We start from the raw sequence: 24779 nt of genomic DNA, 5'->3' as shown, positions 1-24779 counted from the left end.
TTTGGCACTCCCAGTATACAGCATATTAGAGATATCATCAGCACATAAATAAGTACAAATGCAAATATAGAGGCTAGATCAGTGGTTCCTAAGTTTTAGACAGGATCAGATTCAATTCCACCTGAAGTGCTTGTAGAACAGATTTCTGAGCTCCATACTTATAGTTTCTGATTCAGTATGTCTAAGGTGGGACTCTATTATCTGCATTTGCTGGTGCTACTGGTTTAGACATTACAGTGTGAGAACAATTGAGCAAGATTGTGAGTGAGAGAGAAGCATTAAACAGAGCTTATATGTTTTAATATGTTCTTTTCTTCATATCAAAGTGTCTTAAAGAGAACTTACAGAGTAGTGTCTTGCCAATTATCAAAATACTATAACAAAGTTTTGCTTTTAACAGAATCAGTTAGCTTGTGTTTTTTCTAAACCAGAACTGATACCACATAGACCAAACTTGTAGAAAAGAATTCTTCTTTCCAAGATGAAATTCCAAACTTTAACTTAATCAAGTAGCCACTGATATAAATAAATAAGACAAATGGACTACTTCGTGCATGCAAAAAAAGTAGTAATATTGGTTAATATTATACTACTATTCTATCAAAAATTTTCAAAATATTTTATTGAGTTCAGTAACAAAGTTTACAAAATCAAAATTGTATTGGTTAAGATGATATTACTAAGTAAACTTATGTTAACATTTTGGTTCCTAGAGCTAATTTTTATTTTTTGCCTTTAAATCGCAAATCTTTAAGCCATTGGTTTTCATGGCATAACGCTCGTTTTGTCTGGAACAGAGTAAATGCCTAAAGAAGAAAAAGTTCTGAGGAAGGCTAAGAAAGCACTGAAAGCATCATGATTTAAATAAAAAAACAAGGTGTTAATTTCTTGAGTTTCCTTACATTTTTTTGAAATTTTAGTACTAAAAATCAATTATTTCTACAGCGGAATTAGTCTTGTTTTCCTATTTTACTTCTGGGTAGAAGACAACTTGTTCTTCAAGGAGCCACATTCTGTGCGTCTTCAGTGTACACCCTGCCCACGCTTGTCACACTAGAAACTTCATGACTCCTGGTCTTCTCGTGCTTTCTGTGATCATTCTCAGAGCCTTATAACTTTGGGGGACAATGTAGAATTACATCATTGTGCTTTACTTTCACAGGTCTTATTGCCATGAGAAATAGACTTCAGCCAAATTAATTTAATTCTAGTCCACATTTTTGTCAATTCCACTGTGCTATTTAAAAATTCCTGCCATTGCTTGTTGATCTATCCAGTTCCCTATCTCTTTTATAAAACATCTCATAGAAAGTAATCTACTTTGCAGCATCCTCTAAATGGATTTTTGTCTGGGTTTTCTGTAATTAAGTCTTATTAAATAGAAAAATAAAATACAGACCACAATTAGATTCCAAGTATCATGAAGTAGTTGAAGAAGCTATTAAGGTCCAAATGCTTTTTTGAATACCAATAAATCTACTTTTACTACCCCATATGTTCATCTAGTCATGTTTTTATTTTCAGGTCGTCACTGTGATAATCACCTTCATTATTTATCAAAGTTCCATGCATATAGCCAGCCAAACTTTCAGCTTCTCACAGTTGATTCTGAACTATAATTTTTAACCTAAAACAAATAAAAATTCTCAAAAGATTTGTAGACCTGGAGTCAGAGTTTATTTGTTTATTTATTTTAAATCTATGACCTATTCTTACTGGAAAAAGGAAAAAGAAAAAGAAAAAATTGGTGACATTTCTTTACTGACAAGGACATTGGCAAGTGTGTGCTTTTACTTTTTGAATGAAAAATGTGTCAAAATACTTCTTGGTAGAATCTGACTTCATAGCAACCAATATTTATTGGCAATTCTGTCTAAAATGACTAATAGTGAATCTAGAACTTTCTTTAGCACCTGGAAAAAATAATATTGATAGATTCATGTTTCATTTTTTGTTTATAAAAACAGATCCCATTATCATGTGGGCATGATTTAGGCATTTCTACTTATAGCTAATTTGTTCATTTTTCTTTTGTCCTCTTTTTTTGTTGTTTTCTTTCTTCCTTTCCCTTTCTTTCTTTCCTTCTTTCTCCTTTTCTTCCTTCTTTCCATGCTGCAAGTTTTTTTCCATGTCAAAATATGTCTTTGATATCACAGAAATGGAGTACACATTTGTTAAAAATAGCTCTAGTTCAAGCAGGCAGAAATTACCCATCATGTTTAGTAACGACCAACCGAAGAAGGTATATTAAAAATTTTATCTGTATCACTATATGTAGAGCCATTTAAATGCAATTAACACAATTCTCACATTGGAGAAACAATATATATTCACACACTGATATTATCCTTAAATTTATGTAACACTAAATATATGTAGATATTACTCAATGCTAACTGTTATCACAAAAGCACAATATTCTTTTCTAAAAATTAAGACCAGAGTGACTGAACTATGTATATTCTTAATAGATGTCATTGACATTATTTGAATTTAATGAGAATTAAAATTTATATCACACTAATTTCTATAATAATAAATTATAACTATTCTAATACTGGATGATATGATTTTTAAAATAGCCTATTGTAATCTGTAAAGCATTTCTTGTAAATTGCCTAATTTATTTTTTCATTTATGTACAGTTTCTTATGTAAATTTAAAAATATTTGCTGTGGCTTGTTCTGTAAACATTCCTATATTTGTTTCCTTAATGCTTATTTGCATGAAAGAAACTTGGGTTTTGTATGTTTGTGTTGAATAGCCACTAAGCTACTTCAGGATCTCTGCCTTCTTTTCTGTAGTTTAACTGTCCTCTAATTTTGTCCACATTCTAAGTAAATGTTAGCATCATACTTTTCATTTTCTACTTTCTAAATAAATTATCTAAGTTGTTTTTTAAAAAAGTCAGACAGAGGAAAACATATAAAAGGACAACATCATTTAAAATTTCAGTTAAACAAATTTTTAAAAAATCATGAAATAGAATGCATACAGTTACTTCAGGAATTTTGGTCTAGATCAATAATACGCCCAGGATGTCAGTAAAAATGGCAGAGTAGGCAGTCAAGTGTCTCTCCACAGAAAAAATGAAAAAGCAAGAAAAATAGTCCCAATCAACTTTGTCACATCTCTGGAAAGCAGTCAAAGAACAGAGAACCAAGCAATCAACTGAATAAAAAAAAAAGGCAACTTAAATATTGCAGGAAAGCTTTGTAGTGTTTTTGCCTGTCCTGCAATGTCCAGCATCACACTGATCCAAAACCAGAAATGAAAACACAAGGAAAGAAAACTACACACCTATGTTTCTTATGAATATAGAAGTAAATATCCTAAACACAATACTGGCAAAGAAGAATCCAATAGCATATTACAAGAATGTTGAGCACTATGAGCAAATAGGATTTATCCCAGAATGAAAGAGTAGTTCAACATAAAACAATTAATTGCAAAAAATGCCACGTTAACCAAATGAAGGAAACATTACATCACTACCTCAGTTGATGCAGAAAAGTGTTTGACAAAATATAATACCTATTCATGGAGAAAAAATAAAATACTAAACTATAAAAAAGGTGGGAGGAGAATTTCTTCAACATGGTAAATGCTCAGTAAACTAGGGGAAAAAAAGATGGGAAATTCCTCAACATACCAAATGGCATATGAAATACCCACCGCTAACCTAGTAAGCAATAGTAAAAGTCTGAAAGCTTTTCCCCTAAGATCAGGTACAAGCAGAGAATGCCTGCTTTCACCACTACTAATTAACATTGTATTGAAAGTGCTTCAGTCAGAGTACTTAGGCAAGAAAAAGAAATACAAAATATCCAAATTGCGAGGGACGAAGTAAAATGATCCCTATTCATTGATGACATCTTATACATAGAAAACCCAACAAATCTATAAACATTTATTGGTTCATATGTATATGTATATATATGATACATATATACACACGCAAGGCAAAGTTGTAAGGTATAAGATAGACATGCAGAAATCATCTGTGCTTCTGTACATGAGTAATAATCTTTTAAAAACTGAAAAGAAATCACCTTTTCAGGATATCTGAAAGAATAAAATACATAAAGATCAACTTCACCAAGAAAGTAAAAGACGTGTAGGCTGAAAATTATAATACATTGTTGAAATAAAAAAGACAAGTAGATGATAATGTATTACATATTTACAGACAGGAATGCTTAACTTTGCTAAAATGTCAATACTCTCTAAAGCAATCAATGAAGACCCTTTAAAAAATTCCAGTGGCATTGTTTGCAGAAAGCTGATCCTCAAATTCATATGGGATTTCAAGAGGCCTTGAATATCCAACATGATATTGAAAAAGAACAAGGTTGGAGAACATAAAACGTACAGCATTCAAAACAATATGGCATGGCATAAAGATAAACATTCAAACCAAAAGAATAGAATTTAGAGTCCAGAAATGTCATGTGATAATGTTATGGTTCAGCCACTGTGGAAAGGAAAACAATTTGGTGGTCTTCAAAAAGTAAAACATAAAATGCCTCAGCAATTCTATGCACAGATATATATTTAAAATAATTGAAATCACATCCTCAAATGATGCATGTATATACACAGTGACAACATCACTACTCAAAAGAGCCAAAAGGTAGAAACATCACAAGTATCCATCAGCAGATGAAGGAAGAACAAATACTACACAACCGAGAAAGAAATGAAGTACCAATACCTGGTACAATGTGCATGGACCTTGGAAATATTAACATGTTAATTAAAGAAGTCATGCACAAAAAAGTTACACATTGCATGATTCCAGTTTTATGAAATATTCAGATTAATAATTAGATACAGATGGCAGACCCAGACTGGAGTGCAATGACACGCTTGTAGTTCTGGCTACTTGGAATGCTGAGGTGGAAGGATTGCTGGAGCCCGGCAGGTCCATGCTACAGTGGCCGGGAGCGGCCACTGCGCTCCAGTCTAGGTGACAGAGTGAGACTCCAACTCAATAAAAATAAAACAATAGTAAATGTCTCAGACCTATTAAAGTTATCTGAGTTTTCACTAGTCTAAATAGTTTTCATTTAAATTTGAGGTTTAGTTTTAATTTAAAAAAAAAAACTATTTTAGCCATAGTGCTCTATGTCTTTTTAAATAAAAAGGTAAGCAATTATTTTTCTCACAATTGCTTTAAACCAAGCTAACATAAATCAACTGATAACCACTATGTGAACTGGCATCCATTTTGTAATAATAGAGTGGATTATTAGTAGTGTGTTAATAATTTCAAACATGGAGATATAATTTAATATCTGAATGTCGTAATTTGTACTATAAAATTTTATGAAATGCTAATATAAAATGTAAGTGTTTTAAATTGTCAAAATTCACATCTTCAGTTTAATTGACTATGAATTAACATATGGTTTGTCTGATACACGTGAAAGATATTAAAAGATAAGAAGGACCTCCAATAATAATGTCACTCTCTAACATCTGCCTTGTTGACAGAATAGAAGGAAAGTATAAGAATTGAAAATAAATATATAATTAAATTTAAAAAGTAAAAATAAAAGCATGAAGCATAAATTTGTTTATACATTTGACACACATTTATGAGGTTGTACCAAACACTGTAGTAGGGACTGAAATTTAATAATCATAATTTATCTTAACAAAAGTAACAGAAATTTGTATAAGAGAATGTGAAAGTTCACCCAGCACAAATTTACTCTTATTAATTAAGTTTCATATATACAAATTCTTGCTCATGTACCTTTGTTTCAGTGGAGAATCTACAAAACAGTAAAAAAGAACAAATCTTGTATTTTAGTATTAATTTTTAAAATCAGTTCTGTGAATGTGTTTGAGAGTAGATGTGAACAATCATAGTACATTAGAGTAAATGCCACACTATTTTGCAGTGTATTGATTATTTCAGGCCAGTGGGGAACTTTCAATAGATGTCTTCCCTATGACATGAATAAATGATGTTTTAATACTATGATTTTTTACCTCAGCTAACTTCAGAGATTATTTGGCAAAATAACATTGTTCCACTCAACCCACACAATCCTATCCATCTTTGTTAAAATGTATGCAAAATCATGGATGTGTTTCTGCATTTTAATTATGATTTAGCAATAACTAAATTATCAATTCATGAAAGTCACCTCTGTATAGCCTAGCGCTTTGCTACAAACAAGACATTCTTCAAAATAAATGATTTTCGATTTTTATGACAAAAATATCACACATTTTATATCCACAAAGTTGAACTTACCATAGGTCAGTCTCCACAGTGGCATATATTTTCATTAATAGTTATATTTCATAAAATTTCTAAGATATTTCAGATATCAAAGTTATCTAAGAACAGCTAAAGAAAAATATGAAATGACCCTATCTAAAGATCTTAAGTTATGCTATTATTATATTTAAATTATTTATATTTTGTAAAAGTAAATATAAATATAATTATTGTTAATTCTGAAATTATTTAACGACTTTATGAGTAACAATAGTATTCAGAAGAAAAATAGTAGAGAAAACTTTCAAAAGTCATGGGTTTTCCTGCTAAACTACTGAATAAAAATAAAAGGTTTTTGAAGCCAAAGTTACTAAACAAAATAAACATAATGTCATTTCTTGAATCTGATCCATTGTCAGTAACACAAATTCATTAGGAATTAACTTTGATGGCCTTTCAACTTTTAGATTAATTCATCATTTTCCTGAGACACATCAATTACTGCCCTGTCACATTAATTTTCCGAAAGTGACCCATTATGTGACCTGAATGAAGGCATTTGATTGTGGGAATGACTTAAGAAAACAAACTTCCAAACACTTCACCAGAAGCATGTTGACTAGTTCATGGGGTTTTACCCAAAAGAATACACACTGATTTTCCAACAACCTTTCATTGGAAAAAGTATTTTTTACAATGGATGATATATAAATTGTACATCAACAGAAGAACTAAGGCATTACAAACAAGACTCTGTGCCAAACCTTGGACAAATCAAATCAGTATTTATGCTATAGCTATCATAAAAAGTCACGTCTGGGTATTGCAATTCTGCTATTTCCCATCTTAGCAAAATCAGGACTTCTCTTTAAATATATTAACTTTTGTGTATGTGGCCCTCTTTAGTTATGTCTTTCCTCTTTCTAGTAAAAGGCCACTTTTCATTTTCCTTCCTCCCATTTGTCTTTTCACATCTTTTCTTTGAAAAATTCAAAGAAGAAACAAAGGGAGGAAAGGGTGGGGTAAGGAGTGAGTTTAAGATCAATGAGGTAACTAAGGTTCTTTTTCTTTTTCCCAAACCCTAGGGAAGATGCTTTATTTGTTTGTTTGGTTTGTTTGTTTAAGTTCCAAGATTACTTTTTTTAAAAATGAAACTTTTTTCTGCTTATGCCTCACTAATATGTTAAAATTAGATACCTTTTCATATTGGTTTCTAGAGTCTGCCTTCCTTCTCTTAAAGAATCTATGAAAAGTAAGTCAGTCATTTTCTTTTTTCTTTTTCTAATTTATTACTTTAAAGATATAGGATACAGTTCAGGATTAGGCATACAAATGTTCATCATGCAGGCACCCTTGTGAATGAGGTGGGCCCCCTCCCCTGGCAATTTCCCACTACTGCCAATTCCTTAAGTCAGCCATTTTCTAGTACCATGACTCGAGCACACAAATTATTGCTTATCTTGTGCTACAAATCCCTTCATTCTATTTTTTTAATCATGACTTCCATGAATGTTCTTGAAGTTTTAGTATAAGAAAGGAAGCGAATTCTCCTGAAAGCTTCTCCCAAGAAAGTACCTGCTACTAAGGATGCTGCTACAGCAGCTGCTGCTGCTAAAGTACCAGCAAAAAAAGGTGACCACTGCTGCAGGCAAGAAGGCTGCAGTCCAGAAGATTCCTGCCCCAAAAGCCACAGGCCAGAAGGCAGCACTTCCTCCAAAAGCTCAGAAGGGTAAAAAAGCTCCAGCCCAGAAAGCACCTGTTCCAAAGGCATCTGGCAAGAAAGCATAAAAGACTATCAAAAAAGTAAATAAGGGTTCTTTTTGACAAGAAAGAAAGAAAGAAAATGTGTTAGGTTGTAGACTATGTGGAAATGGAGAAAATCTTGCAATCCCAAGATATATCTTTTAGCAAGAGACACAATCTCTTGTCAGTCTCTAAGTCACATGCAGCAGAGATGCTAATCAAACCATCTCCCTAACACCTAAACAACTGACAAAAACTACAAGATCTATTTGATTTAGTTAGGCAGATCATGAAAGGTTTTTCTGTGGAGGCGAAATCCTACTTAATACCTGAAGAATTACCATAACCTAAGAAAGTACAGGGGTCTAGGGAGGGATGTCACAGGCTTATTGAGAAAGGCTACCAGGATTGGACTCAAATTCAGGTCTTTTAATAGGTAGACAAGTGACAGTAGAGCTCTGAGCTCAGATATATGTTACTCTTTTGAACATAGTGCCAACAGGTTTGGATAGATCCCAATCAGATAAATGTGTTATCATTTAATATAACTATCAGTTTTGAACTGATATATCTACAAGGAGGTTGCTAAATGAAGATGATGGATCACATTACTGGCCAATGTAATTCAGGGAACTGAAAGAAAACAGGGAAACTATAAGGCTGTTTGAATCTTCCATCTCTGCTTAGTTGTGATACTACCTAAATGTGCCTAAGTTAATTGTTTGCTCAACTGATAGGTGCATGAACTTGATCATTTTAGAGAAATCTAGTGAGGAAACAAATCTATAGAGACAATAACATTTTTCTCTCTAAAAAAAAAGATGCCTACGCAAAAGTCCTGTGGTAGGACAAAGCATAAAGTGATTCAAGGAACTAATAGATGAGAATGGGTGAAGACAGTAGGCAAAGGAGAAAATTAACTCTGGTAGTAGGGTAGAAATAAATTGCAAGAGGGTGGTTGGATTCAAGGGTACAGAGAAAACATTAATAATAACCATAGTCTAGCCCCTTGCTATTCAGAATGTAGTCTGGGGACCACAGAAGCAGCATCACCTCCAAGTGTCACAGAAATGCAAAATCTTGGCCTTCATCCCAGTCCTACAGAATCAGAAAAGAATCAGATCAGGATTCAGGATGAGGTAGATTTGTATCTTACATTGACAGCAGGAAGTTATCCCTCAACTTCCAGAAAATATGATCTGAATGGTAATTCATGGCCTAAGGGTGAATAAAGTGAACTATTTATGAGAAATGGTGTCTATTCAGTTTGGGGTCATAGCCACAGTTGGCCACATCCCCAGTGGATTTCAGGAAAGAACTTCTAGCTACTTTCCAAAAATTTAGAAATAAAGACAATAAGAGTATGAGAAGAGATGCACACACTCTTGAATTTGGATAAAAGTATAAAATCAGAGGTTATGTTAAAAATGAAGAAAATTATGTAGTCCTCTTCAAGGGGAAGAATTTTTCTTTGTATGACAATTATTTTCAAATGTTTTCCTATTAACCCACAGACAGTTACCACCCGGTGTAAGCTAATACTTTGTGTGGTTTTCTCTAGCACCTCGATACTCAGAAGCGTGATCTAAACCCAAAGAATTGGTGCTACCTGGAGTTTGTGTGGAATTAGTTTAACAGGAATATTTATGAACAATTGCATTCTTAGCATTTTCTCAATCATCAGAAATTACAAAATTTTCTTATGCGAATTAGTTTAGATTTATTCTGAATTCAATATTCAGAAATTGCATTTGACATTAACATTCAAATTAAATGTACAAATGAATAATCCAGGGATCTCTTAAAATACAGATTCTGGTTCAGTATATCGGGATGGGCCCTGGGATGCTGTTTTAAAATGATTATCATTGCTTAGTGCAGACTGTCTAGACCAGATTACACTCTAAGTAAAAGACCCACCCCAGAGAGTTCTGTATGGCCAGAACAACGTTTCTAATACTTCAAATATGAATGCTTTCCATGTGGCATTGCTTTCCAGCTAGGGTGAGAAGGTTGGACTTTATCATGCTGTACCTGACTCAGTCACATTTTCCTTCTGGCCCCTTTCATACATTGAAGCCCAGGGAACACGTGGCTAACACAAAGGTTAACAACCTGTAATTTCAGGCCAAGTCCAGCTCCAGACCTGTTGTATACCACCCATGAACTAAAACTATCTTCTACAGTTTTGAAGGCTATTTCTTTTAAAATATACAACAAAGACTTACGTAGCTTGGTATATTCACAATCTTGACCTTTACAGAAAAAGTTTGCCTATCTCTGGTCTGGAATAACACTCTCTAAGTGTTTGTTGACATACTCATATATAAAAAAATTATTAAGAACACATATCAACTAAATTGCATTGCCAAGGAAGTTATGAAATAATTTGAAATGGTCAACAAACATTCCTGGTAGTTATGTCTAACACATTTCTCCAGGTAAGATTTTCTGATTATACAGGGTTTTGAAACTTTCAAATCTTTAAGCTATTTTACACACAATTCTGTAATTTGTAGATAATTCATAACAATATAAATGATTTGTGTTCATACACATATGGGAAAATTCCATCTGGTGGCAGTGCAGTTTATTTCCCTACCCTATGGAAGAATCAATTTTGCATCTACTTAATATATTCATTTTAGCATTCCTGGGCGCCTAGTTGTCTGTTTTTAAATTCTTCTTTGAGCTGGCTGGAATAGCCTACTGGTTTCTTCATTCATTAATGAGTTAAATAAAATAGTGGACATGTGTTTATTTTATGCTTGCATAAAGTTACAAATATGCCAATGTTTAAATCACCTTTGAAATATATTAATTTACTTGTTATGTAGATATGCTATTTTACTAATATAACATATAAGCCATGAGTGAAATTCATTAAGCAAGAGCTGAAAATTTATTTATTTATTTATTTATTTTTATTTTTTATTTTTGAGTTGGAGTCTCACTCTGTCGCCCAGACTGGAGTGCAGGGGCCGCTCCCGGTCACCGCAGCCTCGACCTGCTGGGCTCCGATGATCCTTCCGCCTTAGACTTCCAAGTAACTGGAGTTACAGGCATGCGCTACCATGCCAGCTGATTTTTTGATTTATTGTAGAGATGAGGTCTCACTATCCGGGCGGGTCTCGAACCCATGGACTCAGGCAATCCACTCACCTCAGCCTCCCAAAGGCACGAAATTACAGGCTGAGCCTCCGATCCCGGCTGAAAATTTATTAATAGTCTCTTTCCACGCCTTAGTGTGACATGTACACTCTGCTTTTGATACCACTGTAATTTTAATATGTTTAAATTTTTTAACTATCTTGATATTATGAAAGAAAGCTAAGAACATTTTCAAGAAATAGTTCAGGTTATTGAATTAAAATTTTCTGAGTTATTGAATATATTATTTTAAAATGTTAAATCATATCAAGCATTTCAGTATGTGTATATCTACATATTCATAAGATGAGATGGATTTCTTAATTTTAATGAAAACACACATTCTAATGATCAAGGATCACCAATTTAATTTATCATTATCATTTGTCTATGAAATCAAAGTTTCAAATGTAGCTTTTTTCTCCTCTTTCAAGCATACACTTAGATTTACTTAAGTTTTTACAAAACTGGTTCTCAAACATCTTTGCCATCATTTAAAATGCAGGCTTCATTCTGAGGAGAACACTCGATACTGCCACTGAATTCTGTTGCCTGATGTCGTTTTGTCAATTATGCTGATGCAGTGAAACCATGGAACAGTGCCACTTTTTCCAAAAGCAACAACAAATCGAAAGATCTTCATGCAGAGTTTGTTCTAAAAAGTCTATGACAGTGGTTTATGCTTTGCGAATAGTTACTACCAGAGTGGTAATTTTCCAATCTATTCATTAAAAGTTCGGGTGAACTGCCATATTTTTTTTAAGTTGTAAAGGATTGATGTACACATATTCTTAAACATAGTATGCAAAAGTAACTACAAGATAGAGATTTATGTGATAAGCTCACTCATGTGAATAATATTCTTTGTCTTTGAGTTAATAGTAAAATTAGAAGGCATTTTCTTTAAAAAATATATTCCCTATACCTCTGAAATCAAAAAAGCAAATGCAAAAACACATGAAAAGTCCTCTCTTATTGAATTAATAGGGATTTATAAAAAATCATTGAACAGTAAGATTAATTTTAAAAACTCAAAATATTTCTAAAAATCTATTGATGTGGAGATTTCGATGAGCAGTAGTTAGTTTTGTGTCTGCCACAAACATTTGGTAAATGTGATCAGATGCCAGTGTCACATGGTATGAGATCTTATATCTCTTTTCAGATTGATAATTGTGGAGTGTTTGCAGTAGTGCCTCCTACATGCTAGTTCTTATCTTCACTGCTTCACTCATGAATGAAATTTCTATGCATATATAGACATGGTACTCATCTGTGGTACATAGATACATGTATAAACATGGGAGTCATCTATAGTATTTGTATATACTTATAGACATGACAGTCATCTATGACAATTATATAAATATAAAGGCAAGATAGTCACCTATGAAAATTATATACATATGTAAACATGATACTCATATATATTACCTATATATGTACTATTCATTTATTGTACTTATGTGCATTACTCACTCTTACAGGATACTCATATATACATTTATAGACATGATACTCATATACATATAAGTTAATCCTTATTGAAATAATGTTAAATCTACAATATGGTTTTGTGCTATGATAAAATTTGCATTATTCCATGAACTTTGGCATTTCTATACAAGCTCTGATTAATTAGCATTTGAGGACTTTGAAAACTTGACATTTGGAGTTTCTGTGGGGAACTCTGTTGCACAAAGGATTTTGATCTGCTGCTATTCTACAGGAAACAGTCATTTTTGATCTAGTCGTGAGTCTGAATTCTTAAGGAAGAAGATAAAAATCACCAACACCACCCTCATCATTAAAATGATATGTACTTTAAAAAATCTAACAGTTCTCTACGTGAAGGGAACACCCAGTGATTGGTCAGACCTTCTAGAATCCTCCAAATTTTGAAGTTAGGCCTAGTCCTAGACCAAAGAACTACACTGATCTCAAAGAGCCCTGATCTAAGCTTGGTAAAGCCTGCTGGCAGGTCATGCCAATTGACCTTGGTGCCATCTCCAAACAGGCCCCAATTAACGCTTATTTTTCCTGACATACTTTATATTATGACATTTTGATATAACTAGAAAAGTGTCAAAATTGAATAGAATGAATTATTCCTCATCTGTGTTTTTATTCCACTTTATTTTTGGCAACTGTCATGATATTTTATTGATAATAATTTATGTGTATGTTTTCATATATAGACTCTAAGTTCATGCCAGATAGGGACAATGATGTATTTATCTTGTCATTACCAGAATCTAAAACAGTGACTGACACAGAAACAAATATAAATAAATGCATGTCCTTTTCAAATGAATCAAATAGAAATATTTTTATAACCAAACCATATTCATAATTGAGATCATTTTGTGCTTTTAAGAAGTTAGAAAACTCCAAAAAAAGTTTTCTACAAATTTATCAGTTGTGTATGTGTCAGAATCAATTACACTACCATGGAAGGTTTATGAATCTGTATAATAGAAAATTGTGATCACTGACTATAATATTTAACTTTAGATATTTGTATAGCCAAGTCATAGCTAATATTATTTAATATTGCATTTGTAATAAACCCTAGAATCACAAAAGAATAAAGACAGTGATATGAAATTGAATTTTTCTGGTTATTTAGGTTTTAGAGCTCATATTAGTATGAATGATTTATATAACTCAAAAATATGAAATTATCAAATTCACGGTTTCAAACTGTTAAAGGAATCAAGGGAAATAATTGTGTATTAAAATGCTGTATATGCTTTAATGGAAAAAATAGAAACAAGATGTATGTAATTTGCAGCATACTGACACTAAGCCACAAATTACAACCATAAATCTGCCATTAAAATCACACTTCAAATTCAGTAAGCTATTCACTTTGTTAAAAACTATAGTACAAACTATGCCTGTTATTTTGAGGATAAAGCATATCCAAAAGTAAATTTCCCACAGTCAAATTTTGAATTCAATTCTGATTTTAACATTTATTTCACAGTTTAAAACTTTTTGAAAAATTATGCATTTGATTGACTCAAAAATAATTGTTCTGAAACTAATTAAGAAGAAACGAGAGAGCAGTGAGCTTTGGCAAAATGTAAATGTTTATTCACATACTTAACCCTAGCTACCAACAAATGCTTATTGCATAGTTAATTGAATTAATGGATGGAAACATATACTTAATGAAAATAAGATCAATAGGTTGGAAAATGCTGTGGCAAAGATATAGTAGAAAAATTACTACAAGAGTCTGTTTCTTACTTCATTTTTGCGTCCTTTTAGGAATCCTGATACTATCTGAAGATTTGTCATACTCTAACCTTTTCCTACAAGATTTGACACACCTTGTCTCAGATGTATGAACAATATCATTTCAGTTCACAGACAGATAAAGAGCAACTTCTCTCAAATAATAGTAAGTACAAAGGAAGTAGTCAGATTTGGAAGTGTGTAAAACTTAGGGCAACACCTGCCTACACGTCACAGAGGAAATAGCAAGAGAATGTGTGATCCAAGGAGCACCCATACCTTGTTTTTTTCTTGCAGATCAATTTGCGACATCTTGAAATCAGAATCTTGAGAGTTTGCACTTAATCTGTTTTTCCTGTCTAGAAGCTCTTCCATTTCCTTCACCTGAATCTTCAGTCTTCTATTTTTTCTCTCTAATCCTTGCTTTTCTGTTTCAAGTATCTCTCTCTTGTCCCACTCTGAGGTATTTTCAGCCTGCAATCTCTCCAGCTAAACACAGACAACATAAAAAAAAAAGCATCATGAAATATTTCTTATGGCCAAAAGTTAAGGCACTCAGCAAATAGGTTCCCATACAAAAGTTTCATGAATATGTCCAATTATATAGTGTTACAAAGAATATTCTAATTATTAGAAATCGTGACAAAAACACAACAGTCCTAAGTCCAGGCCAAACCCTAGATAATATACATTTCCTCTTGGTTCATGAGGCTATCCCTATATCCACATAAATCACATTTGTCAAGTAAATGTGTCAAGTAAAAAACTAATTTGGGGGGGGCAATAATATTCACTCTTAATTGATGAACATTTATCAGTTTCTCTGGCAAAATCAATCCTCTGGTAATTTTTGTTGGATATAGTTTTTTCATTCATTCACTTACTATCAATATTATCTAGGGAAATGTGTGTGTGTGTATGTGTGTGTGTGTGTGTGTGTGTGTGTGTGTGTGTGTGTATGATCTTCCAAGTTCAAAGCACTATTCCAGGCACCGTGAGTAAAAAGAAGTGAATGCAATAACCTATTATACATTCTGTGATTACAGTACCATAAAATATACTCAAATTCACATGCATGAATTGCCAATTTGATTTTCAGGAAATAGAGATTGATAAACCATCGCCCAGGGGCCAAAACTGGTCTTTCAGTATGTCCTACAATAAAGGATTCTCATTTTTTAATGGTTAGAAGAAATCAAAGAAAGAATGCATTATCATCTGTCTGTCTGTCTATCTATCTATCTATCATCTGTTTTATTTTACTTTTTTGAGTTGGGATCTGACTCTGTCACCCACGCTGGAGAGCAGTGACACAGTCATGGCTCACTGCAGCCTCAAATTCCTGGGTTCAAGCGATCCTCTTGCCTCAGTCTCCTGAATATCTGGGACTACAGGCGTGTATCACCATGCCTGGTTAATTCTTTTGAATTTTGTGAAGACAAAGTTTCGCTATGTTGTCCAGGCTGGTCTCAAACTCCTATGCTCAAGCAATTCTCCCGCCTCCACCTCCCAAGTGCTGGGATTACAGACATAAACCACTGTGCCTGGCTGGAAGAACACTATTTTTGACATGTTAACACAGTATAAAGTTTAAATTTCACTACTACAAAAAAAGTTGCATTGGACCACAGCCATACTCATTCGTTCACACATTCTCTATGACTGTTTTCACACACAATGGCTGAGTTGAGCTGTTGAGACAGAGACCACATGGCTAGAAAAGCTGAAAATATTTACTATGTGGCTTCTTACAAGAAAGATTTGCTGATTTCTGCCTTTGTCCCGTGGTTCTCAAGGCCGCATGACAGTTGGGGAGATTTTTATAACTACCAATGACCAGAAACTATCTCTAGAAGTACTGATTGAGCAGATTTAAGATAAATTTTAACATCTCTCTTGGACAGTTTTTTATTATTTTACCTTTTCAAAAAAAAATTTAGAGTTAAAGAAGCAAGATCCAATGTATTTATTTTCTGCAGTTTCATTACATCTAAATGTTTACTTATTATTATAATAAAGTTGAATTACATTTGTCTGTCATAATTATTTTTAGATTGCTCTGGATATTGTACTATAAATGAATAGTAGCTTTTTTAGCTCTAAATTCTATTCCTGGGCTATGAATTCTAATCCTGACTTCATCGTTTATTCTCTGGATATGCTTAGTCAGTTGACTCATCTCTCCAATGTGGACAATTTGTTTTCCTGCTGGAGTCCAGCTTCAGTCAGGTTCAGGGTACCCCAAAGGTGGAGACGGCATTGGCAATTGGGGGGAAGAAGAGAGAAAGAAAGAGACTGGACTCCAGTCTAGTGCAGAAGCAAATGAGTGTTATTGGGAATTACAATGGGTCTTTTATACACAAAGTCAGATGTGGGAAGGGCGTCCCCCACCCACCAGAAACCTTAATCCATGAAAACTTAATCAATGATTGCCTTTAAACCCTTTTCATATGATAATCTTAAAATCCCATAACAAAAGATAACCTAATCCGTGACTGACATATTCTATAAACCTTTTTCATCCTAAGCTGATTGATTTATGTCAAGTTAAACAATTCTACAGAAGCTTAAGTATTTACTTTACAAAGGTAAGTGGCCCATCCTAGAATGTTTGGAATGTGGCCCAGTCCAAAGTTCACAGTGGGCTACCTGCAAGTAACCCAGCCGCATTCTTTCAACAAAATGGCTGTCTTCTAAAACTATATTCTACAATTTACACCTTCAATAAATCCTAAGATCATGACCTAGAAGCCTGTGACCAATACTAAGGCTCTTAGATGTGACACGAGTTTGAATTATAAGTTGTGTGAAAGCCAAAACTGCAGTTTGTGGAAGAATGGGAGCAATGAGCTTCTAAAGTCAGCTTGTGTTCATCCCGGTCTCAACGTTTTTATGTTTTGAGTTCACAGGAGCTTAATCTGGTTAGTACTGAGTAGAAAGGGGCAGGAAATGGGGTCTATAGCTCCCGAACGCATCCTAGTGGTCTCGGGGTCAACGGCCCTTCCTGATCCCTAACACTCAGTGGGCCTCTGTGGCCGGCTCCCAACATTTTCTAATCTGACAGAGTTTGTGAGAAGTGAAATTAATCACATTAATCAGAAAGTATTGTATTGCTTAAAGGAGAAATATTGTGGTCATATGATATATATGTTTAAATGTATATATTTCTCTCATACATTGGTTATATGTATATCAAAATGTCAGTGTGATTTATTGCATACATCTGTACATTGAAGTAACAATTCACTATAGAAAAAAATATTCAAATCTAGTCTTACTTTCGCCACTTACTCATTGGCAAATTTTGGACAAGATATTTATTTTTTATGTCATGAAGTTTTATTAACAGTAAAATAAGTAGGAGAACACCAGCCCCACTAAATTTTGTAGGATGATAAGGACTGAAAAGGATAAACTATTCAAGATGTTTTTAAAAACTATGTAGGATGATTGTAACATGAGGCATTTTAAAATTATTTGTTAAGGAAAAGCATTTTAAATTACTAGCTTTTGCACCGTTACTTTTAAATGGCTTGATTGCAATGTATTGCATAGTATTATACTGTTATAAAGCATGTTTCTATGACATTTTAAATTCTAAAAACAATCAATCATCTTAGTCAACACTTAGAGAAATGTTAAGTTTCAATAATATCCATTGAAATGAATTTTGATACAAAAGCCTGAAAACTGCTTTTTCATATATATATAATTGTACCATTACTGTATAAAATGTTCTGTTCCCAAATCTAAGAGATGTCCTGGCTTTTGAAATGTAAGAAACCAAAATTACATTCTTGGCACTAGACCTCATTTACCAATTAAATATAATAAGTGAAGGGATCAAATTTTAGATAATATAGTTTGACATTTGGGGTGCCTATGTGGGAATATAAAGTAAAAATACTATTTCACAATCTGTTAAGACTAATGTTTAAACTATCTATCATCACTTATCAGAATAAAAATTATGGAGCTGCAACAAAAAGTCAGCAACTTGATGAAAAATTAATTTTGGAAAAATAAACAAGAGCAAATATGGTGTCTTATTAAGGCTTGGTGAAATTATAGTAAAAGAAATTACTAAAATCAAATAAATTCATTTAACACTGTATAACAGACAATAGATGAACTAAGTTATTAAATCAGTTATAAATGGTCTGAATGAATAAACTTTGTCTTAATTTCTTGCATAATTATTTAAACCACAGTAACAAGAAAGATTAAATAATGTGATTTTTTTTTTTTACTACTTGTAGATTTAAGACATATCAATTATTTGATAAATATATATGTAACACAAATAGAAAAGTGAAGGTCCTATACAAATGAAAAATCATAAGCAGTTTTATTTTATGTTTCACTATGGAAAACTATTTCTTATCAGATCACTCTTTTCCAAGATTCTTATGAAAATTCACTACCTTAAAATGCATTCAGTTGCATGCATGCTAAAATAATAAAAGAAAAAACAGATATTATTATTATTACTATTATTAGTAATTATTATTTGAGTTGGAGTCTCACTCTGTCGCCCAGACTGGAGTGCAGTGGTCGCTCCCGGCCACTGCAGCCTCGACCTGCTGGGCTCCAGCGATCCTTCCGCCTCCGCCTTCCAAGTTGCTGGAACTACAGGTGCGTGCTACCACGCCCGGCTGATTTTTTTATTTATTGTAGAGATGAGGTCTCGCCAAGTTGCCCAGGCGGGTCTGAAACCCGCGGACTCAGGCAATCCACTCACCTCAGCCTCCCAAGGTGTGGGATTACAGGCTGAGCCACCGAGCCCGGCTAACAGATATTATTTTAAGTTTTCAAAATTTATTGTAAAAAATTCTAATGATTCTATGAAATTGAAATGAAATTCCAATGCTTTGCTTCCCACAATCAAGAGAATATCCTAAAATATTTTAATTCTAATTCAACTATGAATTTTAACCAATAGTGGGTTCTAGCGTTAACTTCAGGTAATATGAAAATTATTGAAAACTTTTTCTGAAAATTTTAGCATAAAAGTATATTCTTATCATAATAAGTACTAATTTTGTGTTAATTTATTGGCCTCTAACATTTTATATGTTAAACATTGAGAAAATACATAAACATCCAAGCATTTTTATTGAGCAATTATTATTGAGTCCATATTTTATTTCAGGAACTAAGGAGGCACTGAATATATTGCTTTTAAAATACAAATAAACATATCAATAAAATTGAACAGCTTTTGATGAAGGAAAAAAAAAAATTCTTGAGTGCCATGAAAAAGGCCTGAAATGAATTGGGTAATCAGAGAAGTTCATTGGAGGAAATGGTATTTAAGCTGTAATTTTAAGTTTAAGAACACAGAAAAGCAGTCAAGTAATAGAGTGTTCCAAGCAAAGGAAGCAGGAAATAGGTTTGAACATTGCAAGAGTCAAAGGAATTTTTCCAATCACGGAGGATTAGGATTTGGGGTGAGTGTAGCACAAAAGACAATTGGACAAGTTAGTTCTGGTTCTCAAAAATAAGTGTGACTATAACAATCAAATGAGCGGCTTGTGCAAGTGTAACACTGTGATTATTCTTAAGGATAGACTGTTGGGTCATTTTCTAAATATTGTCAGCTATTTACTCAATCGTTATCAACTATCGTTGCTTGACATCAAAAGTTGGAATGAATACAATAACTAGGATGCAAGATTTACGAGACCAGAGCTGTGTCATTCTGCTCATCCACCCAGAACCAGATACGTGCTACATTATGCTCCACATACCAGTTGAATCAAGAAGACAGCTGATAGTCCCTATGAAAAAGTCTCTCTGTATTTCAATGACAATTAATCACAAAGCAAAATCATGATAGCATTCTAAACAAGCCAATTGTATAGCTTACCGCTACCTAACACCAACAGAATTTCCTGCTACATTTACTCTGAACTCTTCCGCTATTGTCCTAAGTATATCACTTCTTGTGGTAGCGCATGCAGTGAGATAAAGAGAAGTTTTAGTAAAAATGGGTGAGTTTCAATTTGCCTTTTAACTTGACAATCTCCATTTTACTTTTAGAAAATGAGGAAACTGTTTCCCACAACCTAGAGTTGTAAGGGAGAAATTAAACTATTTAGGGAAAATGCTTCTTAAACTTCAAAATTCAACACAAAAATGTATTAAGGAATAAATGTGTTTCAAAAGAACAAAACATATCACCAGCCCATTCAAATGGTGGTAGATCAAAATAATGTATTGATTTTTAATCAAATTCTATCAAGATGACAATCATGTTGTAAATGACCCTGATAGCAGAGAAAACTCCCAAGAGAATGGACCATATACCATTCTGCAGGCCAGTAAAGAGTGACCTAAAACCAACGTGAATGTTTCAGAAATAGATTTGCAAAAGCTCAGAATTTTTATTTTAGACAAGTCAGCAATAAAACTTCACTATATAATGTGATTTTGAAGGAAATAGGTAAAACACAGGAAGCTTCTCTGTTTCCTAGCAGGAAGAGATTATCACCTTCACTTTATTGAGGCCCCAGAGTATTCCTGGTACATTGCTATATGGATTACTTCCTAACCTTACAATGATTCTGCAAATTTGGATGTGCTACCCATGAGGGAACTGGAATTTCAAGAGTAGAAGAACTTCTTAGGGAACAAGGAGTCCAAGCCATGGTTCACCTGAAGTTCTCCAGGTTTCTTTTGTGAGCTCATTCCACCAACATCATGCTAACCAGTAGAGGTATAATGTATGCATATGCTCTTGTAATGGTAACTACCACATTCTGAATCCATTGTATAGCACTATGGCAAAGGTTTTATTTTGATTTTACGTATTTTGATTTTTTTTCCCCTTTGTTCTTTCTACCAGCAAATTAATTCAGAAAGGCAATTTCTGTAGAATACCATTCAAAAGTCTGGCAACTCAGTTTTAAATTAGTTCATATTATTGATGTCACCCCCTTGATGATTTAATGGTGTTTCTTTAACCAGAATCACAAATAAGAATTGAAAGAACTTCTTCCCAAATGAAAGCCTATTTCCTATCTGTCCATAGCTAAATAGAGCCCAGGGGTGTCTCAGTTCTTCCACCAAAAGTCAACAGTGCAATGAAAGATTTTAGGAATAAGTAATGTCACATATATTTTAGTTACTTTAATTTTATTTTAAATCTTTCAAGAATATCTAAAAGCAAAAATTGCTTCACTAGTTCAAAAATAAATATGTGCCAAAGTTAAATATTAAAGAGAGGTCAAAATGCCTATCTCCAATTGAATATGAATCAAAAGCAATGTAAACAATTTTTTAAATTAACGTGACAATGTCTAAATAAGTTAGCATGAATTAGAATGACTAGAGAATATGCATTTGTAAAGATATTGGTTATGCTCCGGTGAAGAAAACTTAACAGACTTCATAAGTAAAGACTCTAAGTGGGTGTTTTGGACCTTTGATTTTACAAGAACCAGGCACTGCCTCAAAAAATTTTAACAGTGCTATAAAATTTAATACCCAAGTATTTTCTCCATTTCAATGTAGAGTTAATGACAATCTATACATATACCAGGAACTATTAAGACAAAATACAAATAAATATGCTGCTATTATCACCAAAAGGTGCGAATTGTTCCATGAATGTTCTAGTACAACCAGAGAAAAGCCTTGACCCAAAACCAAAACAGTAAAAGGATGCTTTTCTGCAAATCTCCTGACAACTATTAATATGCTATAGTGGATTTCTTATATACTTAGGCAAGTATGAAACTTTACAAAATAAGTACTTACAGAAGTTGGGCAGGGAAACTCAATAGAGCTGGTGAAATGTGAATCTTGTTCCAGCAACAATAGTAACCAGAGGCTTAGATAAAGCTCTAATAGTACTTCATTTTAACTAGCCACTAACTACACCCTCTTGTGTGCTCTATTACTAGGAAGAAAACATGCAAATACAAAATACTTAATGAGATATGCATTAGAAAAATAAATAAAATAAGAAAATTGTAACTAAGCATGTAACACTTTATTTCCAAAATCCCTCCTGCAAGTAATTTCAAAAGTAGACAGACTATCTTGGCAGAGATGCCAAACAGGTTCTCAAAGATTTCAATTAAAGCATCCTAGTTAATGAGACTAAAGCTGTGCTTAACAAGAAAACCAAACACACAAAAAGATCTCAATTACTTTCAGTATTCAAGAACCATGAAACCTGCTGACTCTGTTAAAGGGCAACATTCTGTTCAACTGAAATTGTCTTATATTCATCCATATCCTTGTTGATTTTAAGGAATTAACAACCATTGTAATTACATGTACTCTGTAAAATTGTTCCATTGCATGTACTCTGATAGGTCAGATAAAATAAAAAGTTAGCTTTAATTATTAACATGGAACAGTAAAGAAGAAAAAAATTATGCATAATTTACAGGGTGGAATTGTGAGGAAAAAAAGGATGGTAAAGTTAATTAGAGATAGAGAATGATGCTAAAAGGAAAAATGAAATTGTGGCAAAAGTATTAGTGAGTACCCCTAAATCTTCTTTTTATATCTTATATCTATGCTAATACTTTGGCATAATTATTTTATGTGAAATATGTTGCTTTTGAGGGGAAGAGAGAGGGAGTGAATTTGTCAAAAGAGACATATTGATTAACTCTTTCAAAAAAACAAAAACAAAGAAAATAGTTTTTCTTGTTAATCAAAGGAAAATTACAAGCATATATTTTAACATTAACATTTGATGGTATTCAGGGAATGCTATATCTAACTGTGGAGCAAACCCATTTGAAAATGTACAATAAAGCATGCTATTTTTCAACTGAAAAAAAATTGATAATTTATTTTTTATTTTTTTAATTTTTTTTTTTTGAGTTGGAGTCTCACTCTGTCGCCCAGACTGGAGTGTAGTGGCTGCTCCCAGCCACCTCAGCCTCGCCTGCTGGGTTTCGGCGATCCTTCCGCCTCAGCCTTCTGAGTAGCTGGAATTACAGGCAGGCGCTACCACGCCCGGCTGATTTTTTGATTTATTGTAGAGATGAGGTCTTGCTGCCCAGGCGGGTCTCGAACTCACAGGCTCAGGCAATCCACTCACCTCAGACTCCCAAAGGCGCGGGATTACAGGCTGAGCCACCGAGCCCGGCCGATAATTTATTTTTTAAATGGGAAAAGCTAATTCCTTTTTTTCATCTTTAATATAAAATCAGCATATCTGGGCCATTGCCTTGCTATGCTATAGTATGGCCATGTGCTCTCTGAGCTATGGCCAGTCCATGTTTCCTGGCTTTGGCCTCCTTCCCTACTTTGAGAAGGTGAATCTCTCTCTCTCTCTCTCTCTTTCTCTCTCTCTCTCTCTCTCTCTCTTTCTCTCTCTCTCCCTCTATTAAATAAACTATATTTTCTAAGCTAAAAAAAAAAAAAATTAGCACAACTGACTGACTTCTCTATTCCACACTGAGCTACAAGTGACAACTCTGTTGTCCATATGTAGGCTGGTATTATGTGTGAATTTTTTGATCTACTTATCATTGCTCAAATATTACTCTGTCTATATATATTTAATTTTTTGCTGTTGTATACACACAAAATTGATCTTAAATCCAATATCTATAAACTCTCATTAATTATATTTTGGACCTTATTGTGTGTTCTGTAAACAAATAATTGCATCCTCTTTGATCATTGCAAATTTGTATCTTTTCAATTCTTACAATTGCATTTATTTGTCTTCTTTTGTTGACCTATCTCGGGCCTGAAGCACAGTGCTAAATGAGTGATAACACATTTCCTATCATCATTAAATAAAACATTTGCTTTAAAAGTTTGCAACTCTATATCAGGTTTTAACAGCCCGCTTTGATTTCTAGCATGCTAAAACTTTTCCCCTATAATTATGAATTGAGTTTTAGCAAATGCTTTTTAAATAAACTTTGAGATAACCATGTAATTAATTTTTGCTTTTACTCTGTTTAGTGTGGTGATTTACATAATAGTTGTTCTAATGCTATAATATGTCTTCCATTTCTCTGACAAAGCATTTTCAATTTTCTAGTTTTAAGTTAACATTCATTGTACTTGGTTAATATCTTTGTTGCTAAATTTATCTGTGACATTGACTGACAATTTCCTTTTTTGTATTATCCTTCTTTGGATGCGTATCATAAAAATGTTGGAAAGTTTTTTTTCTTTTCCCTGGAAGAAGGTTTATAACATTGGAGTTATCTACCCTTAGTGACAGACCTTAAACATAAACCATTCTGATTCTGAACTTTTATTGCAAGAAGAGTTTGAATTTATTATTTTTAAAACTTATTTGCTGTTTTCAATCCATTTAGGCTTACTATTTCCAATGGTTCATATTGGGTAAGTTATATTTTTCTAGTCAATTATTCATTTTGTGTTTGGTCTTTTTTTTTTTTTTTTTGAGTGGGAGTCTCCC

The 24779-nt window shown here is 33.2% G+C and overlaps 1 protein-coding gene across 1 annotated transcript in view; it reads right to left on the bottom strand.

Annotated features, from left to right (window-relative positions):
• CCDC102B (coiled-coil domain containing 102B) overlaps positions 1-24779 on the bottom strand; it is a 199711-nt gene that overhangs the window by 104131 nt on the left and 70801 nt on the right. Inside the window, exon 5 of the mRNA XM_021714109.1 lies at positions 14651-14860. Coding sequence (XP_021569784.1) covers positions 14651-14860 — 210 coding nt within the window. The remainder of the gene's footprint in view (positions 1-14650; positions 14861-24779) is intronic.

Source organism: Carlito syrichta, unplaced genomic scaffold (genome assembly GCF_000164805.1).
Source record: "Carlito syrichta isolate Samal-C Ts95f unplaced genomic scaffold, Tarsius_syrichta-2.0.1 Scaffold305237, whole genome shotgun sequence".
NCBI classification, from domain to species: domain Eukaryota; kingdom Metazoa; phylum Chordata; class Mammalia; order Primates; family Tarsiidae; genus Carlito; species Carlito syrichta.
This window is presented reverse-complemented; position numbering and strand designations above follow the sequence as displayed.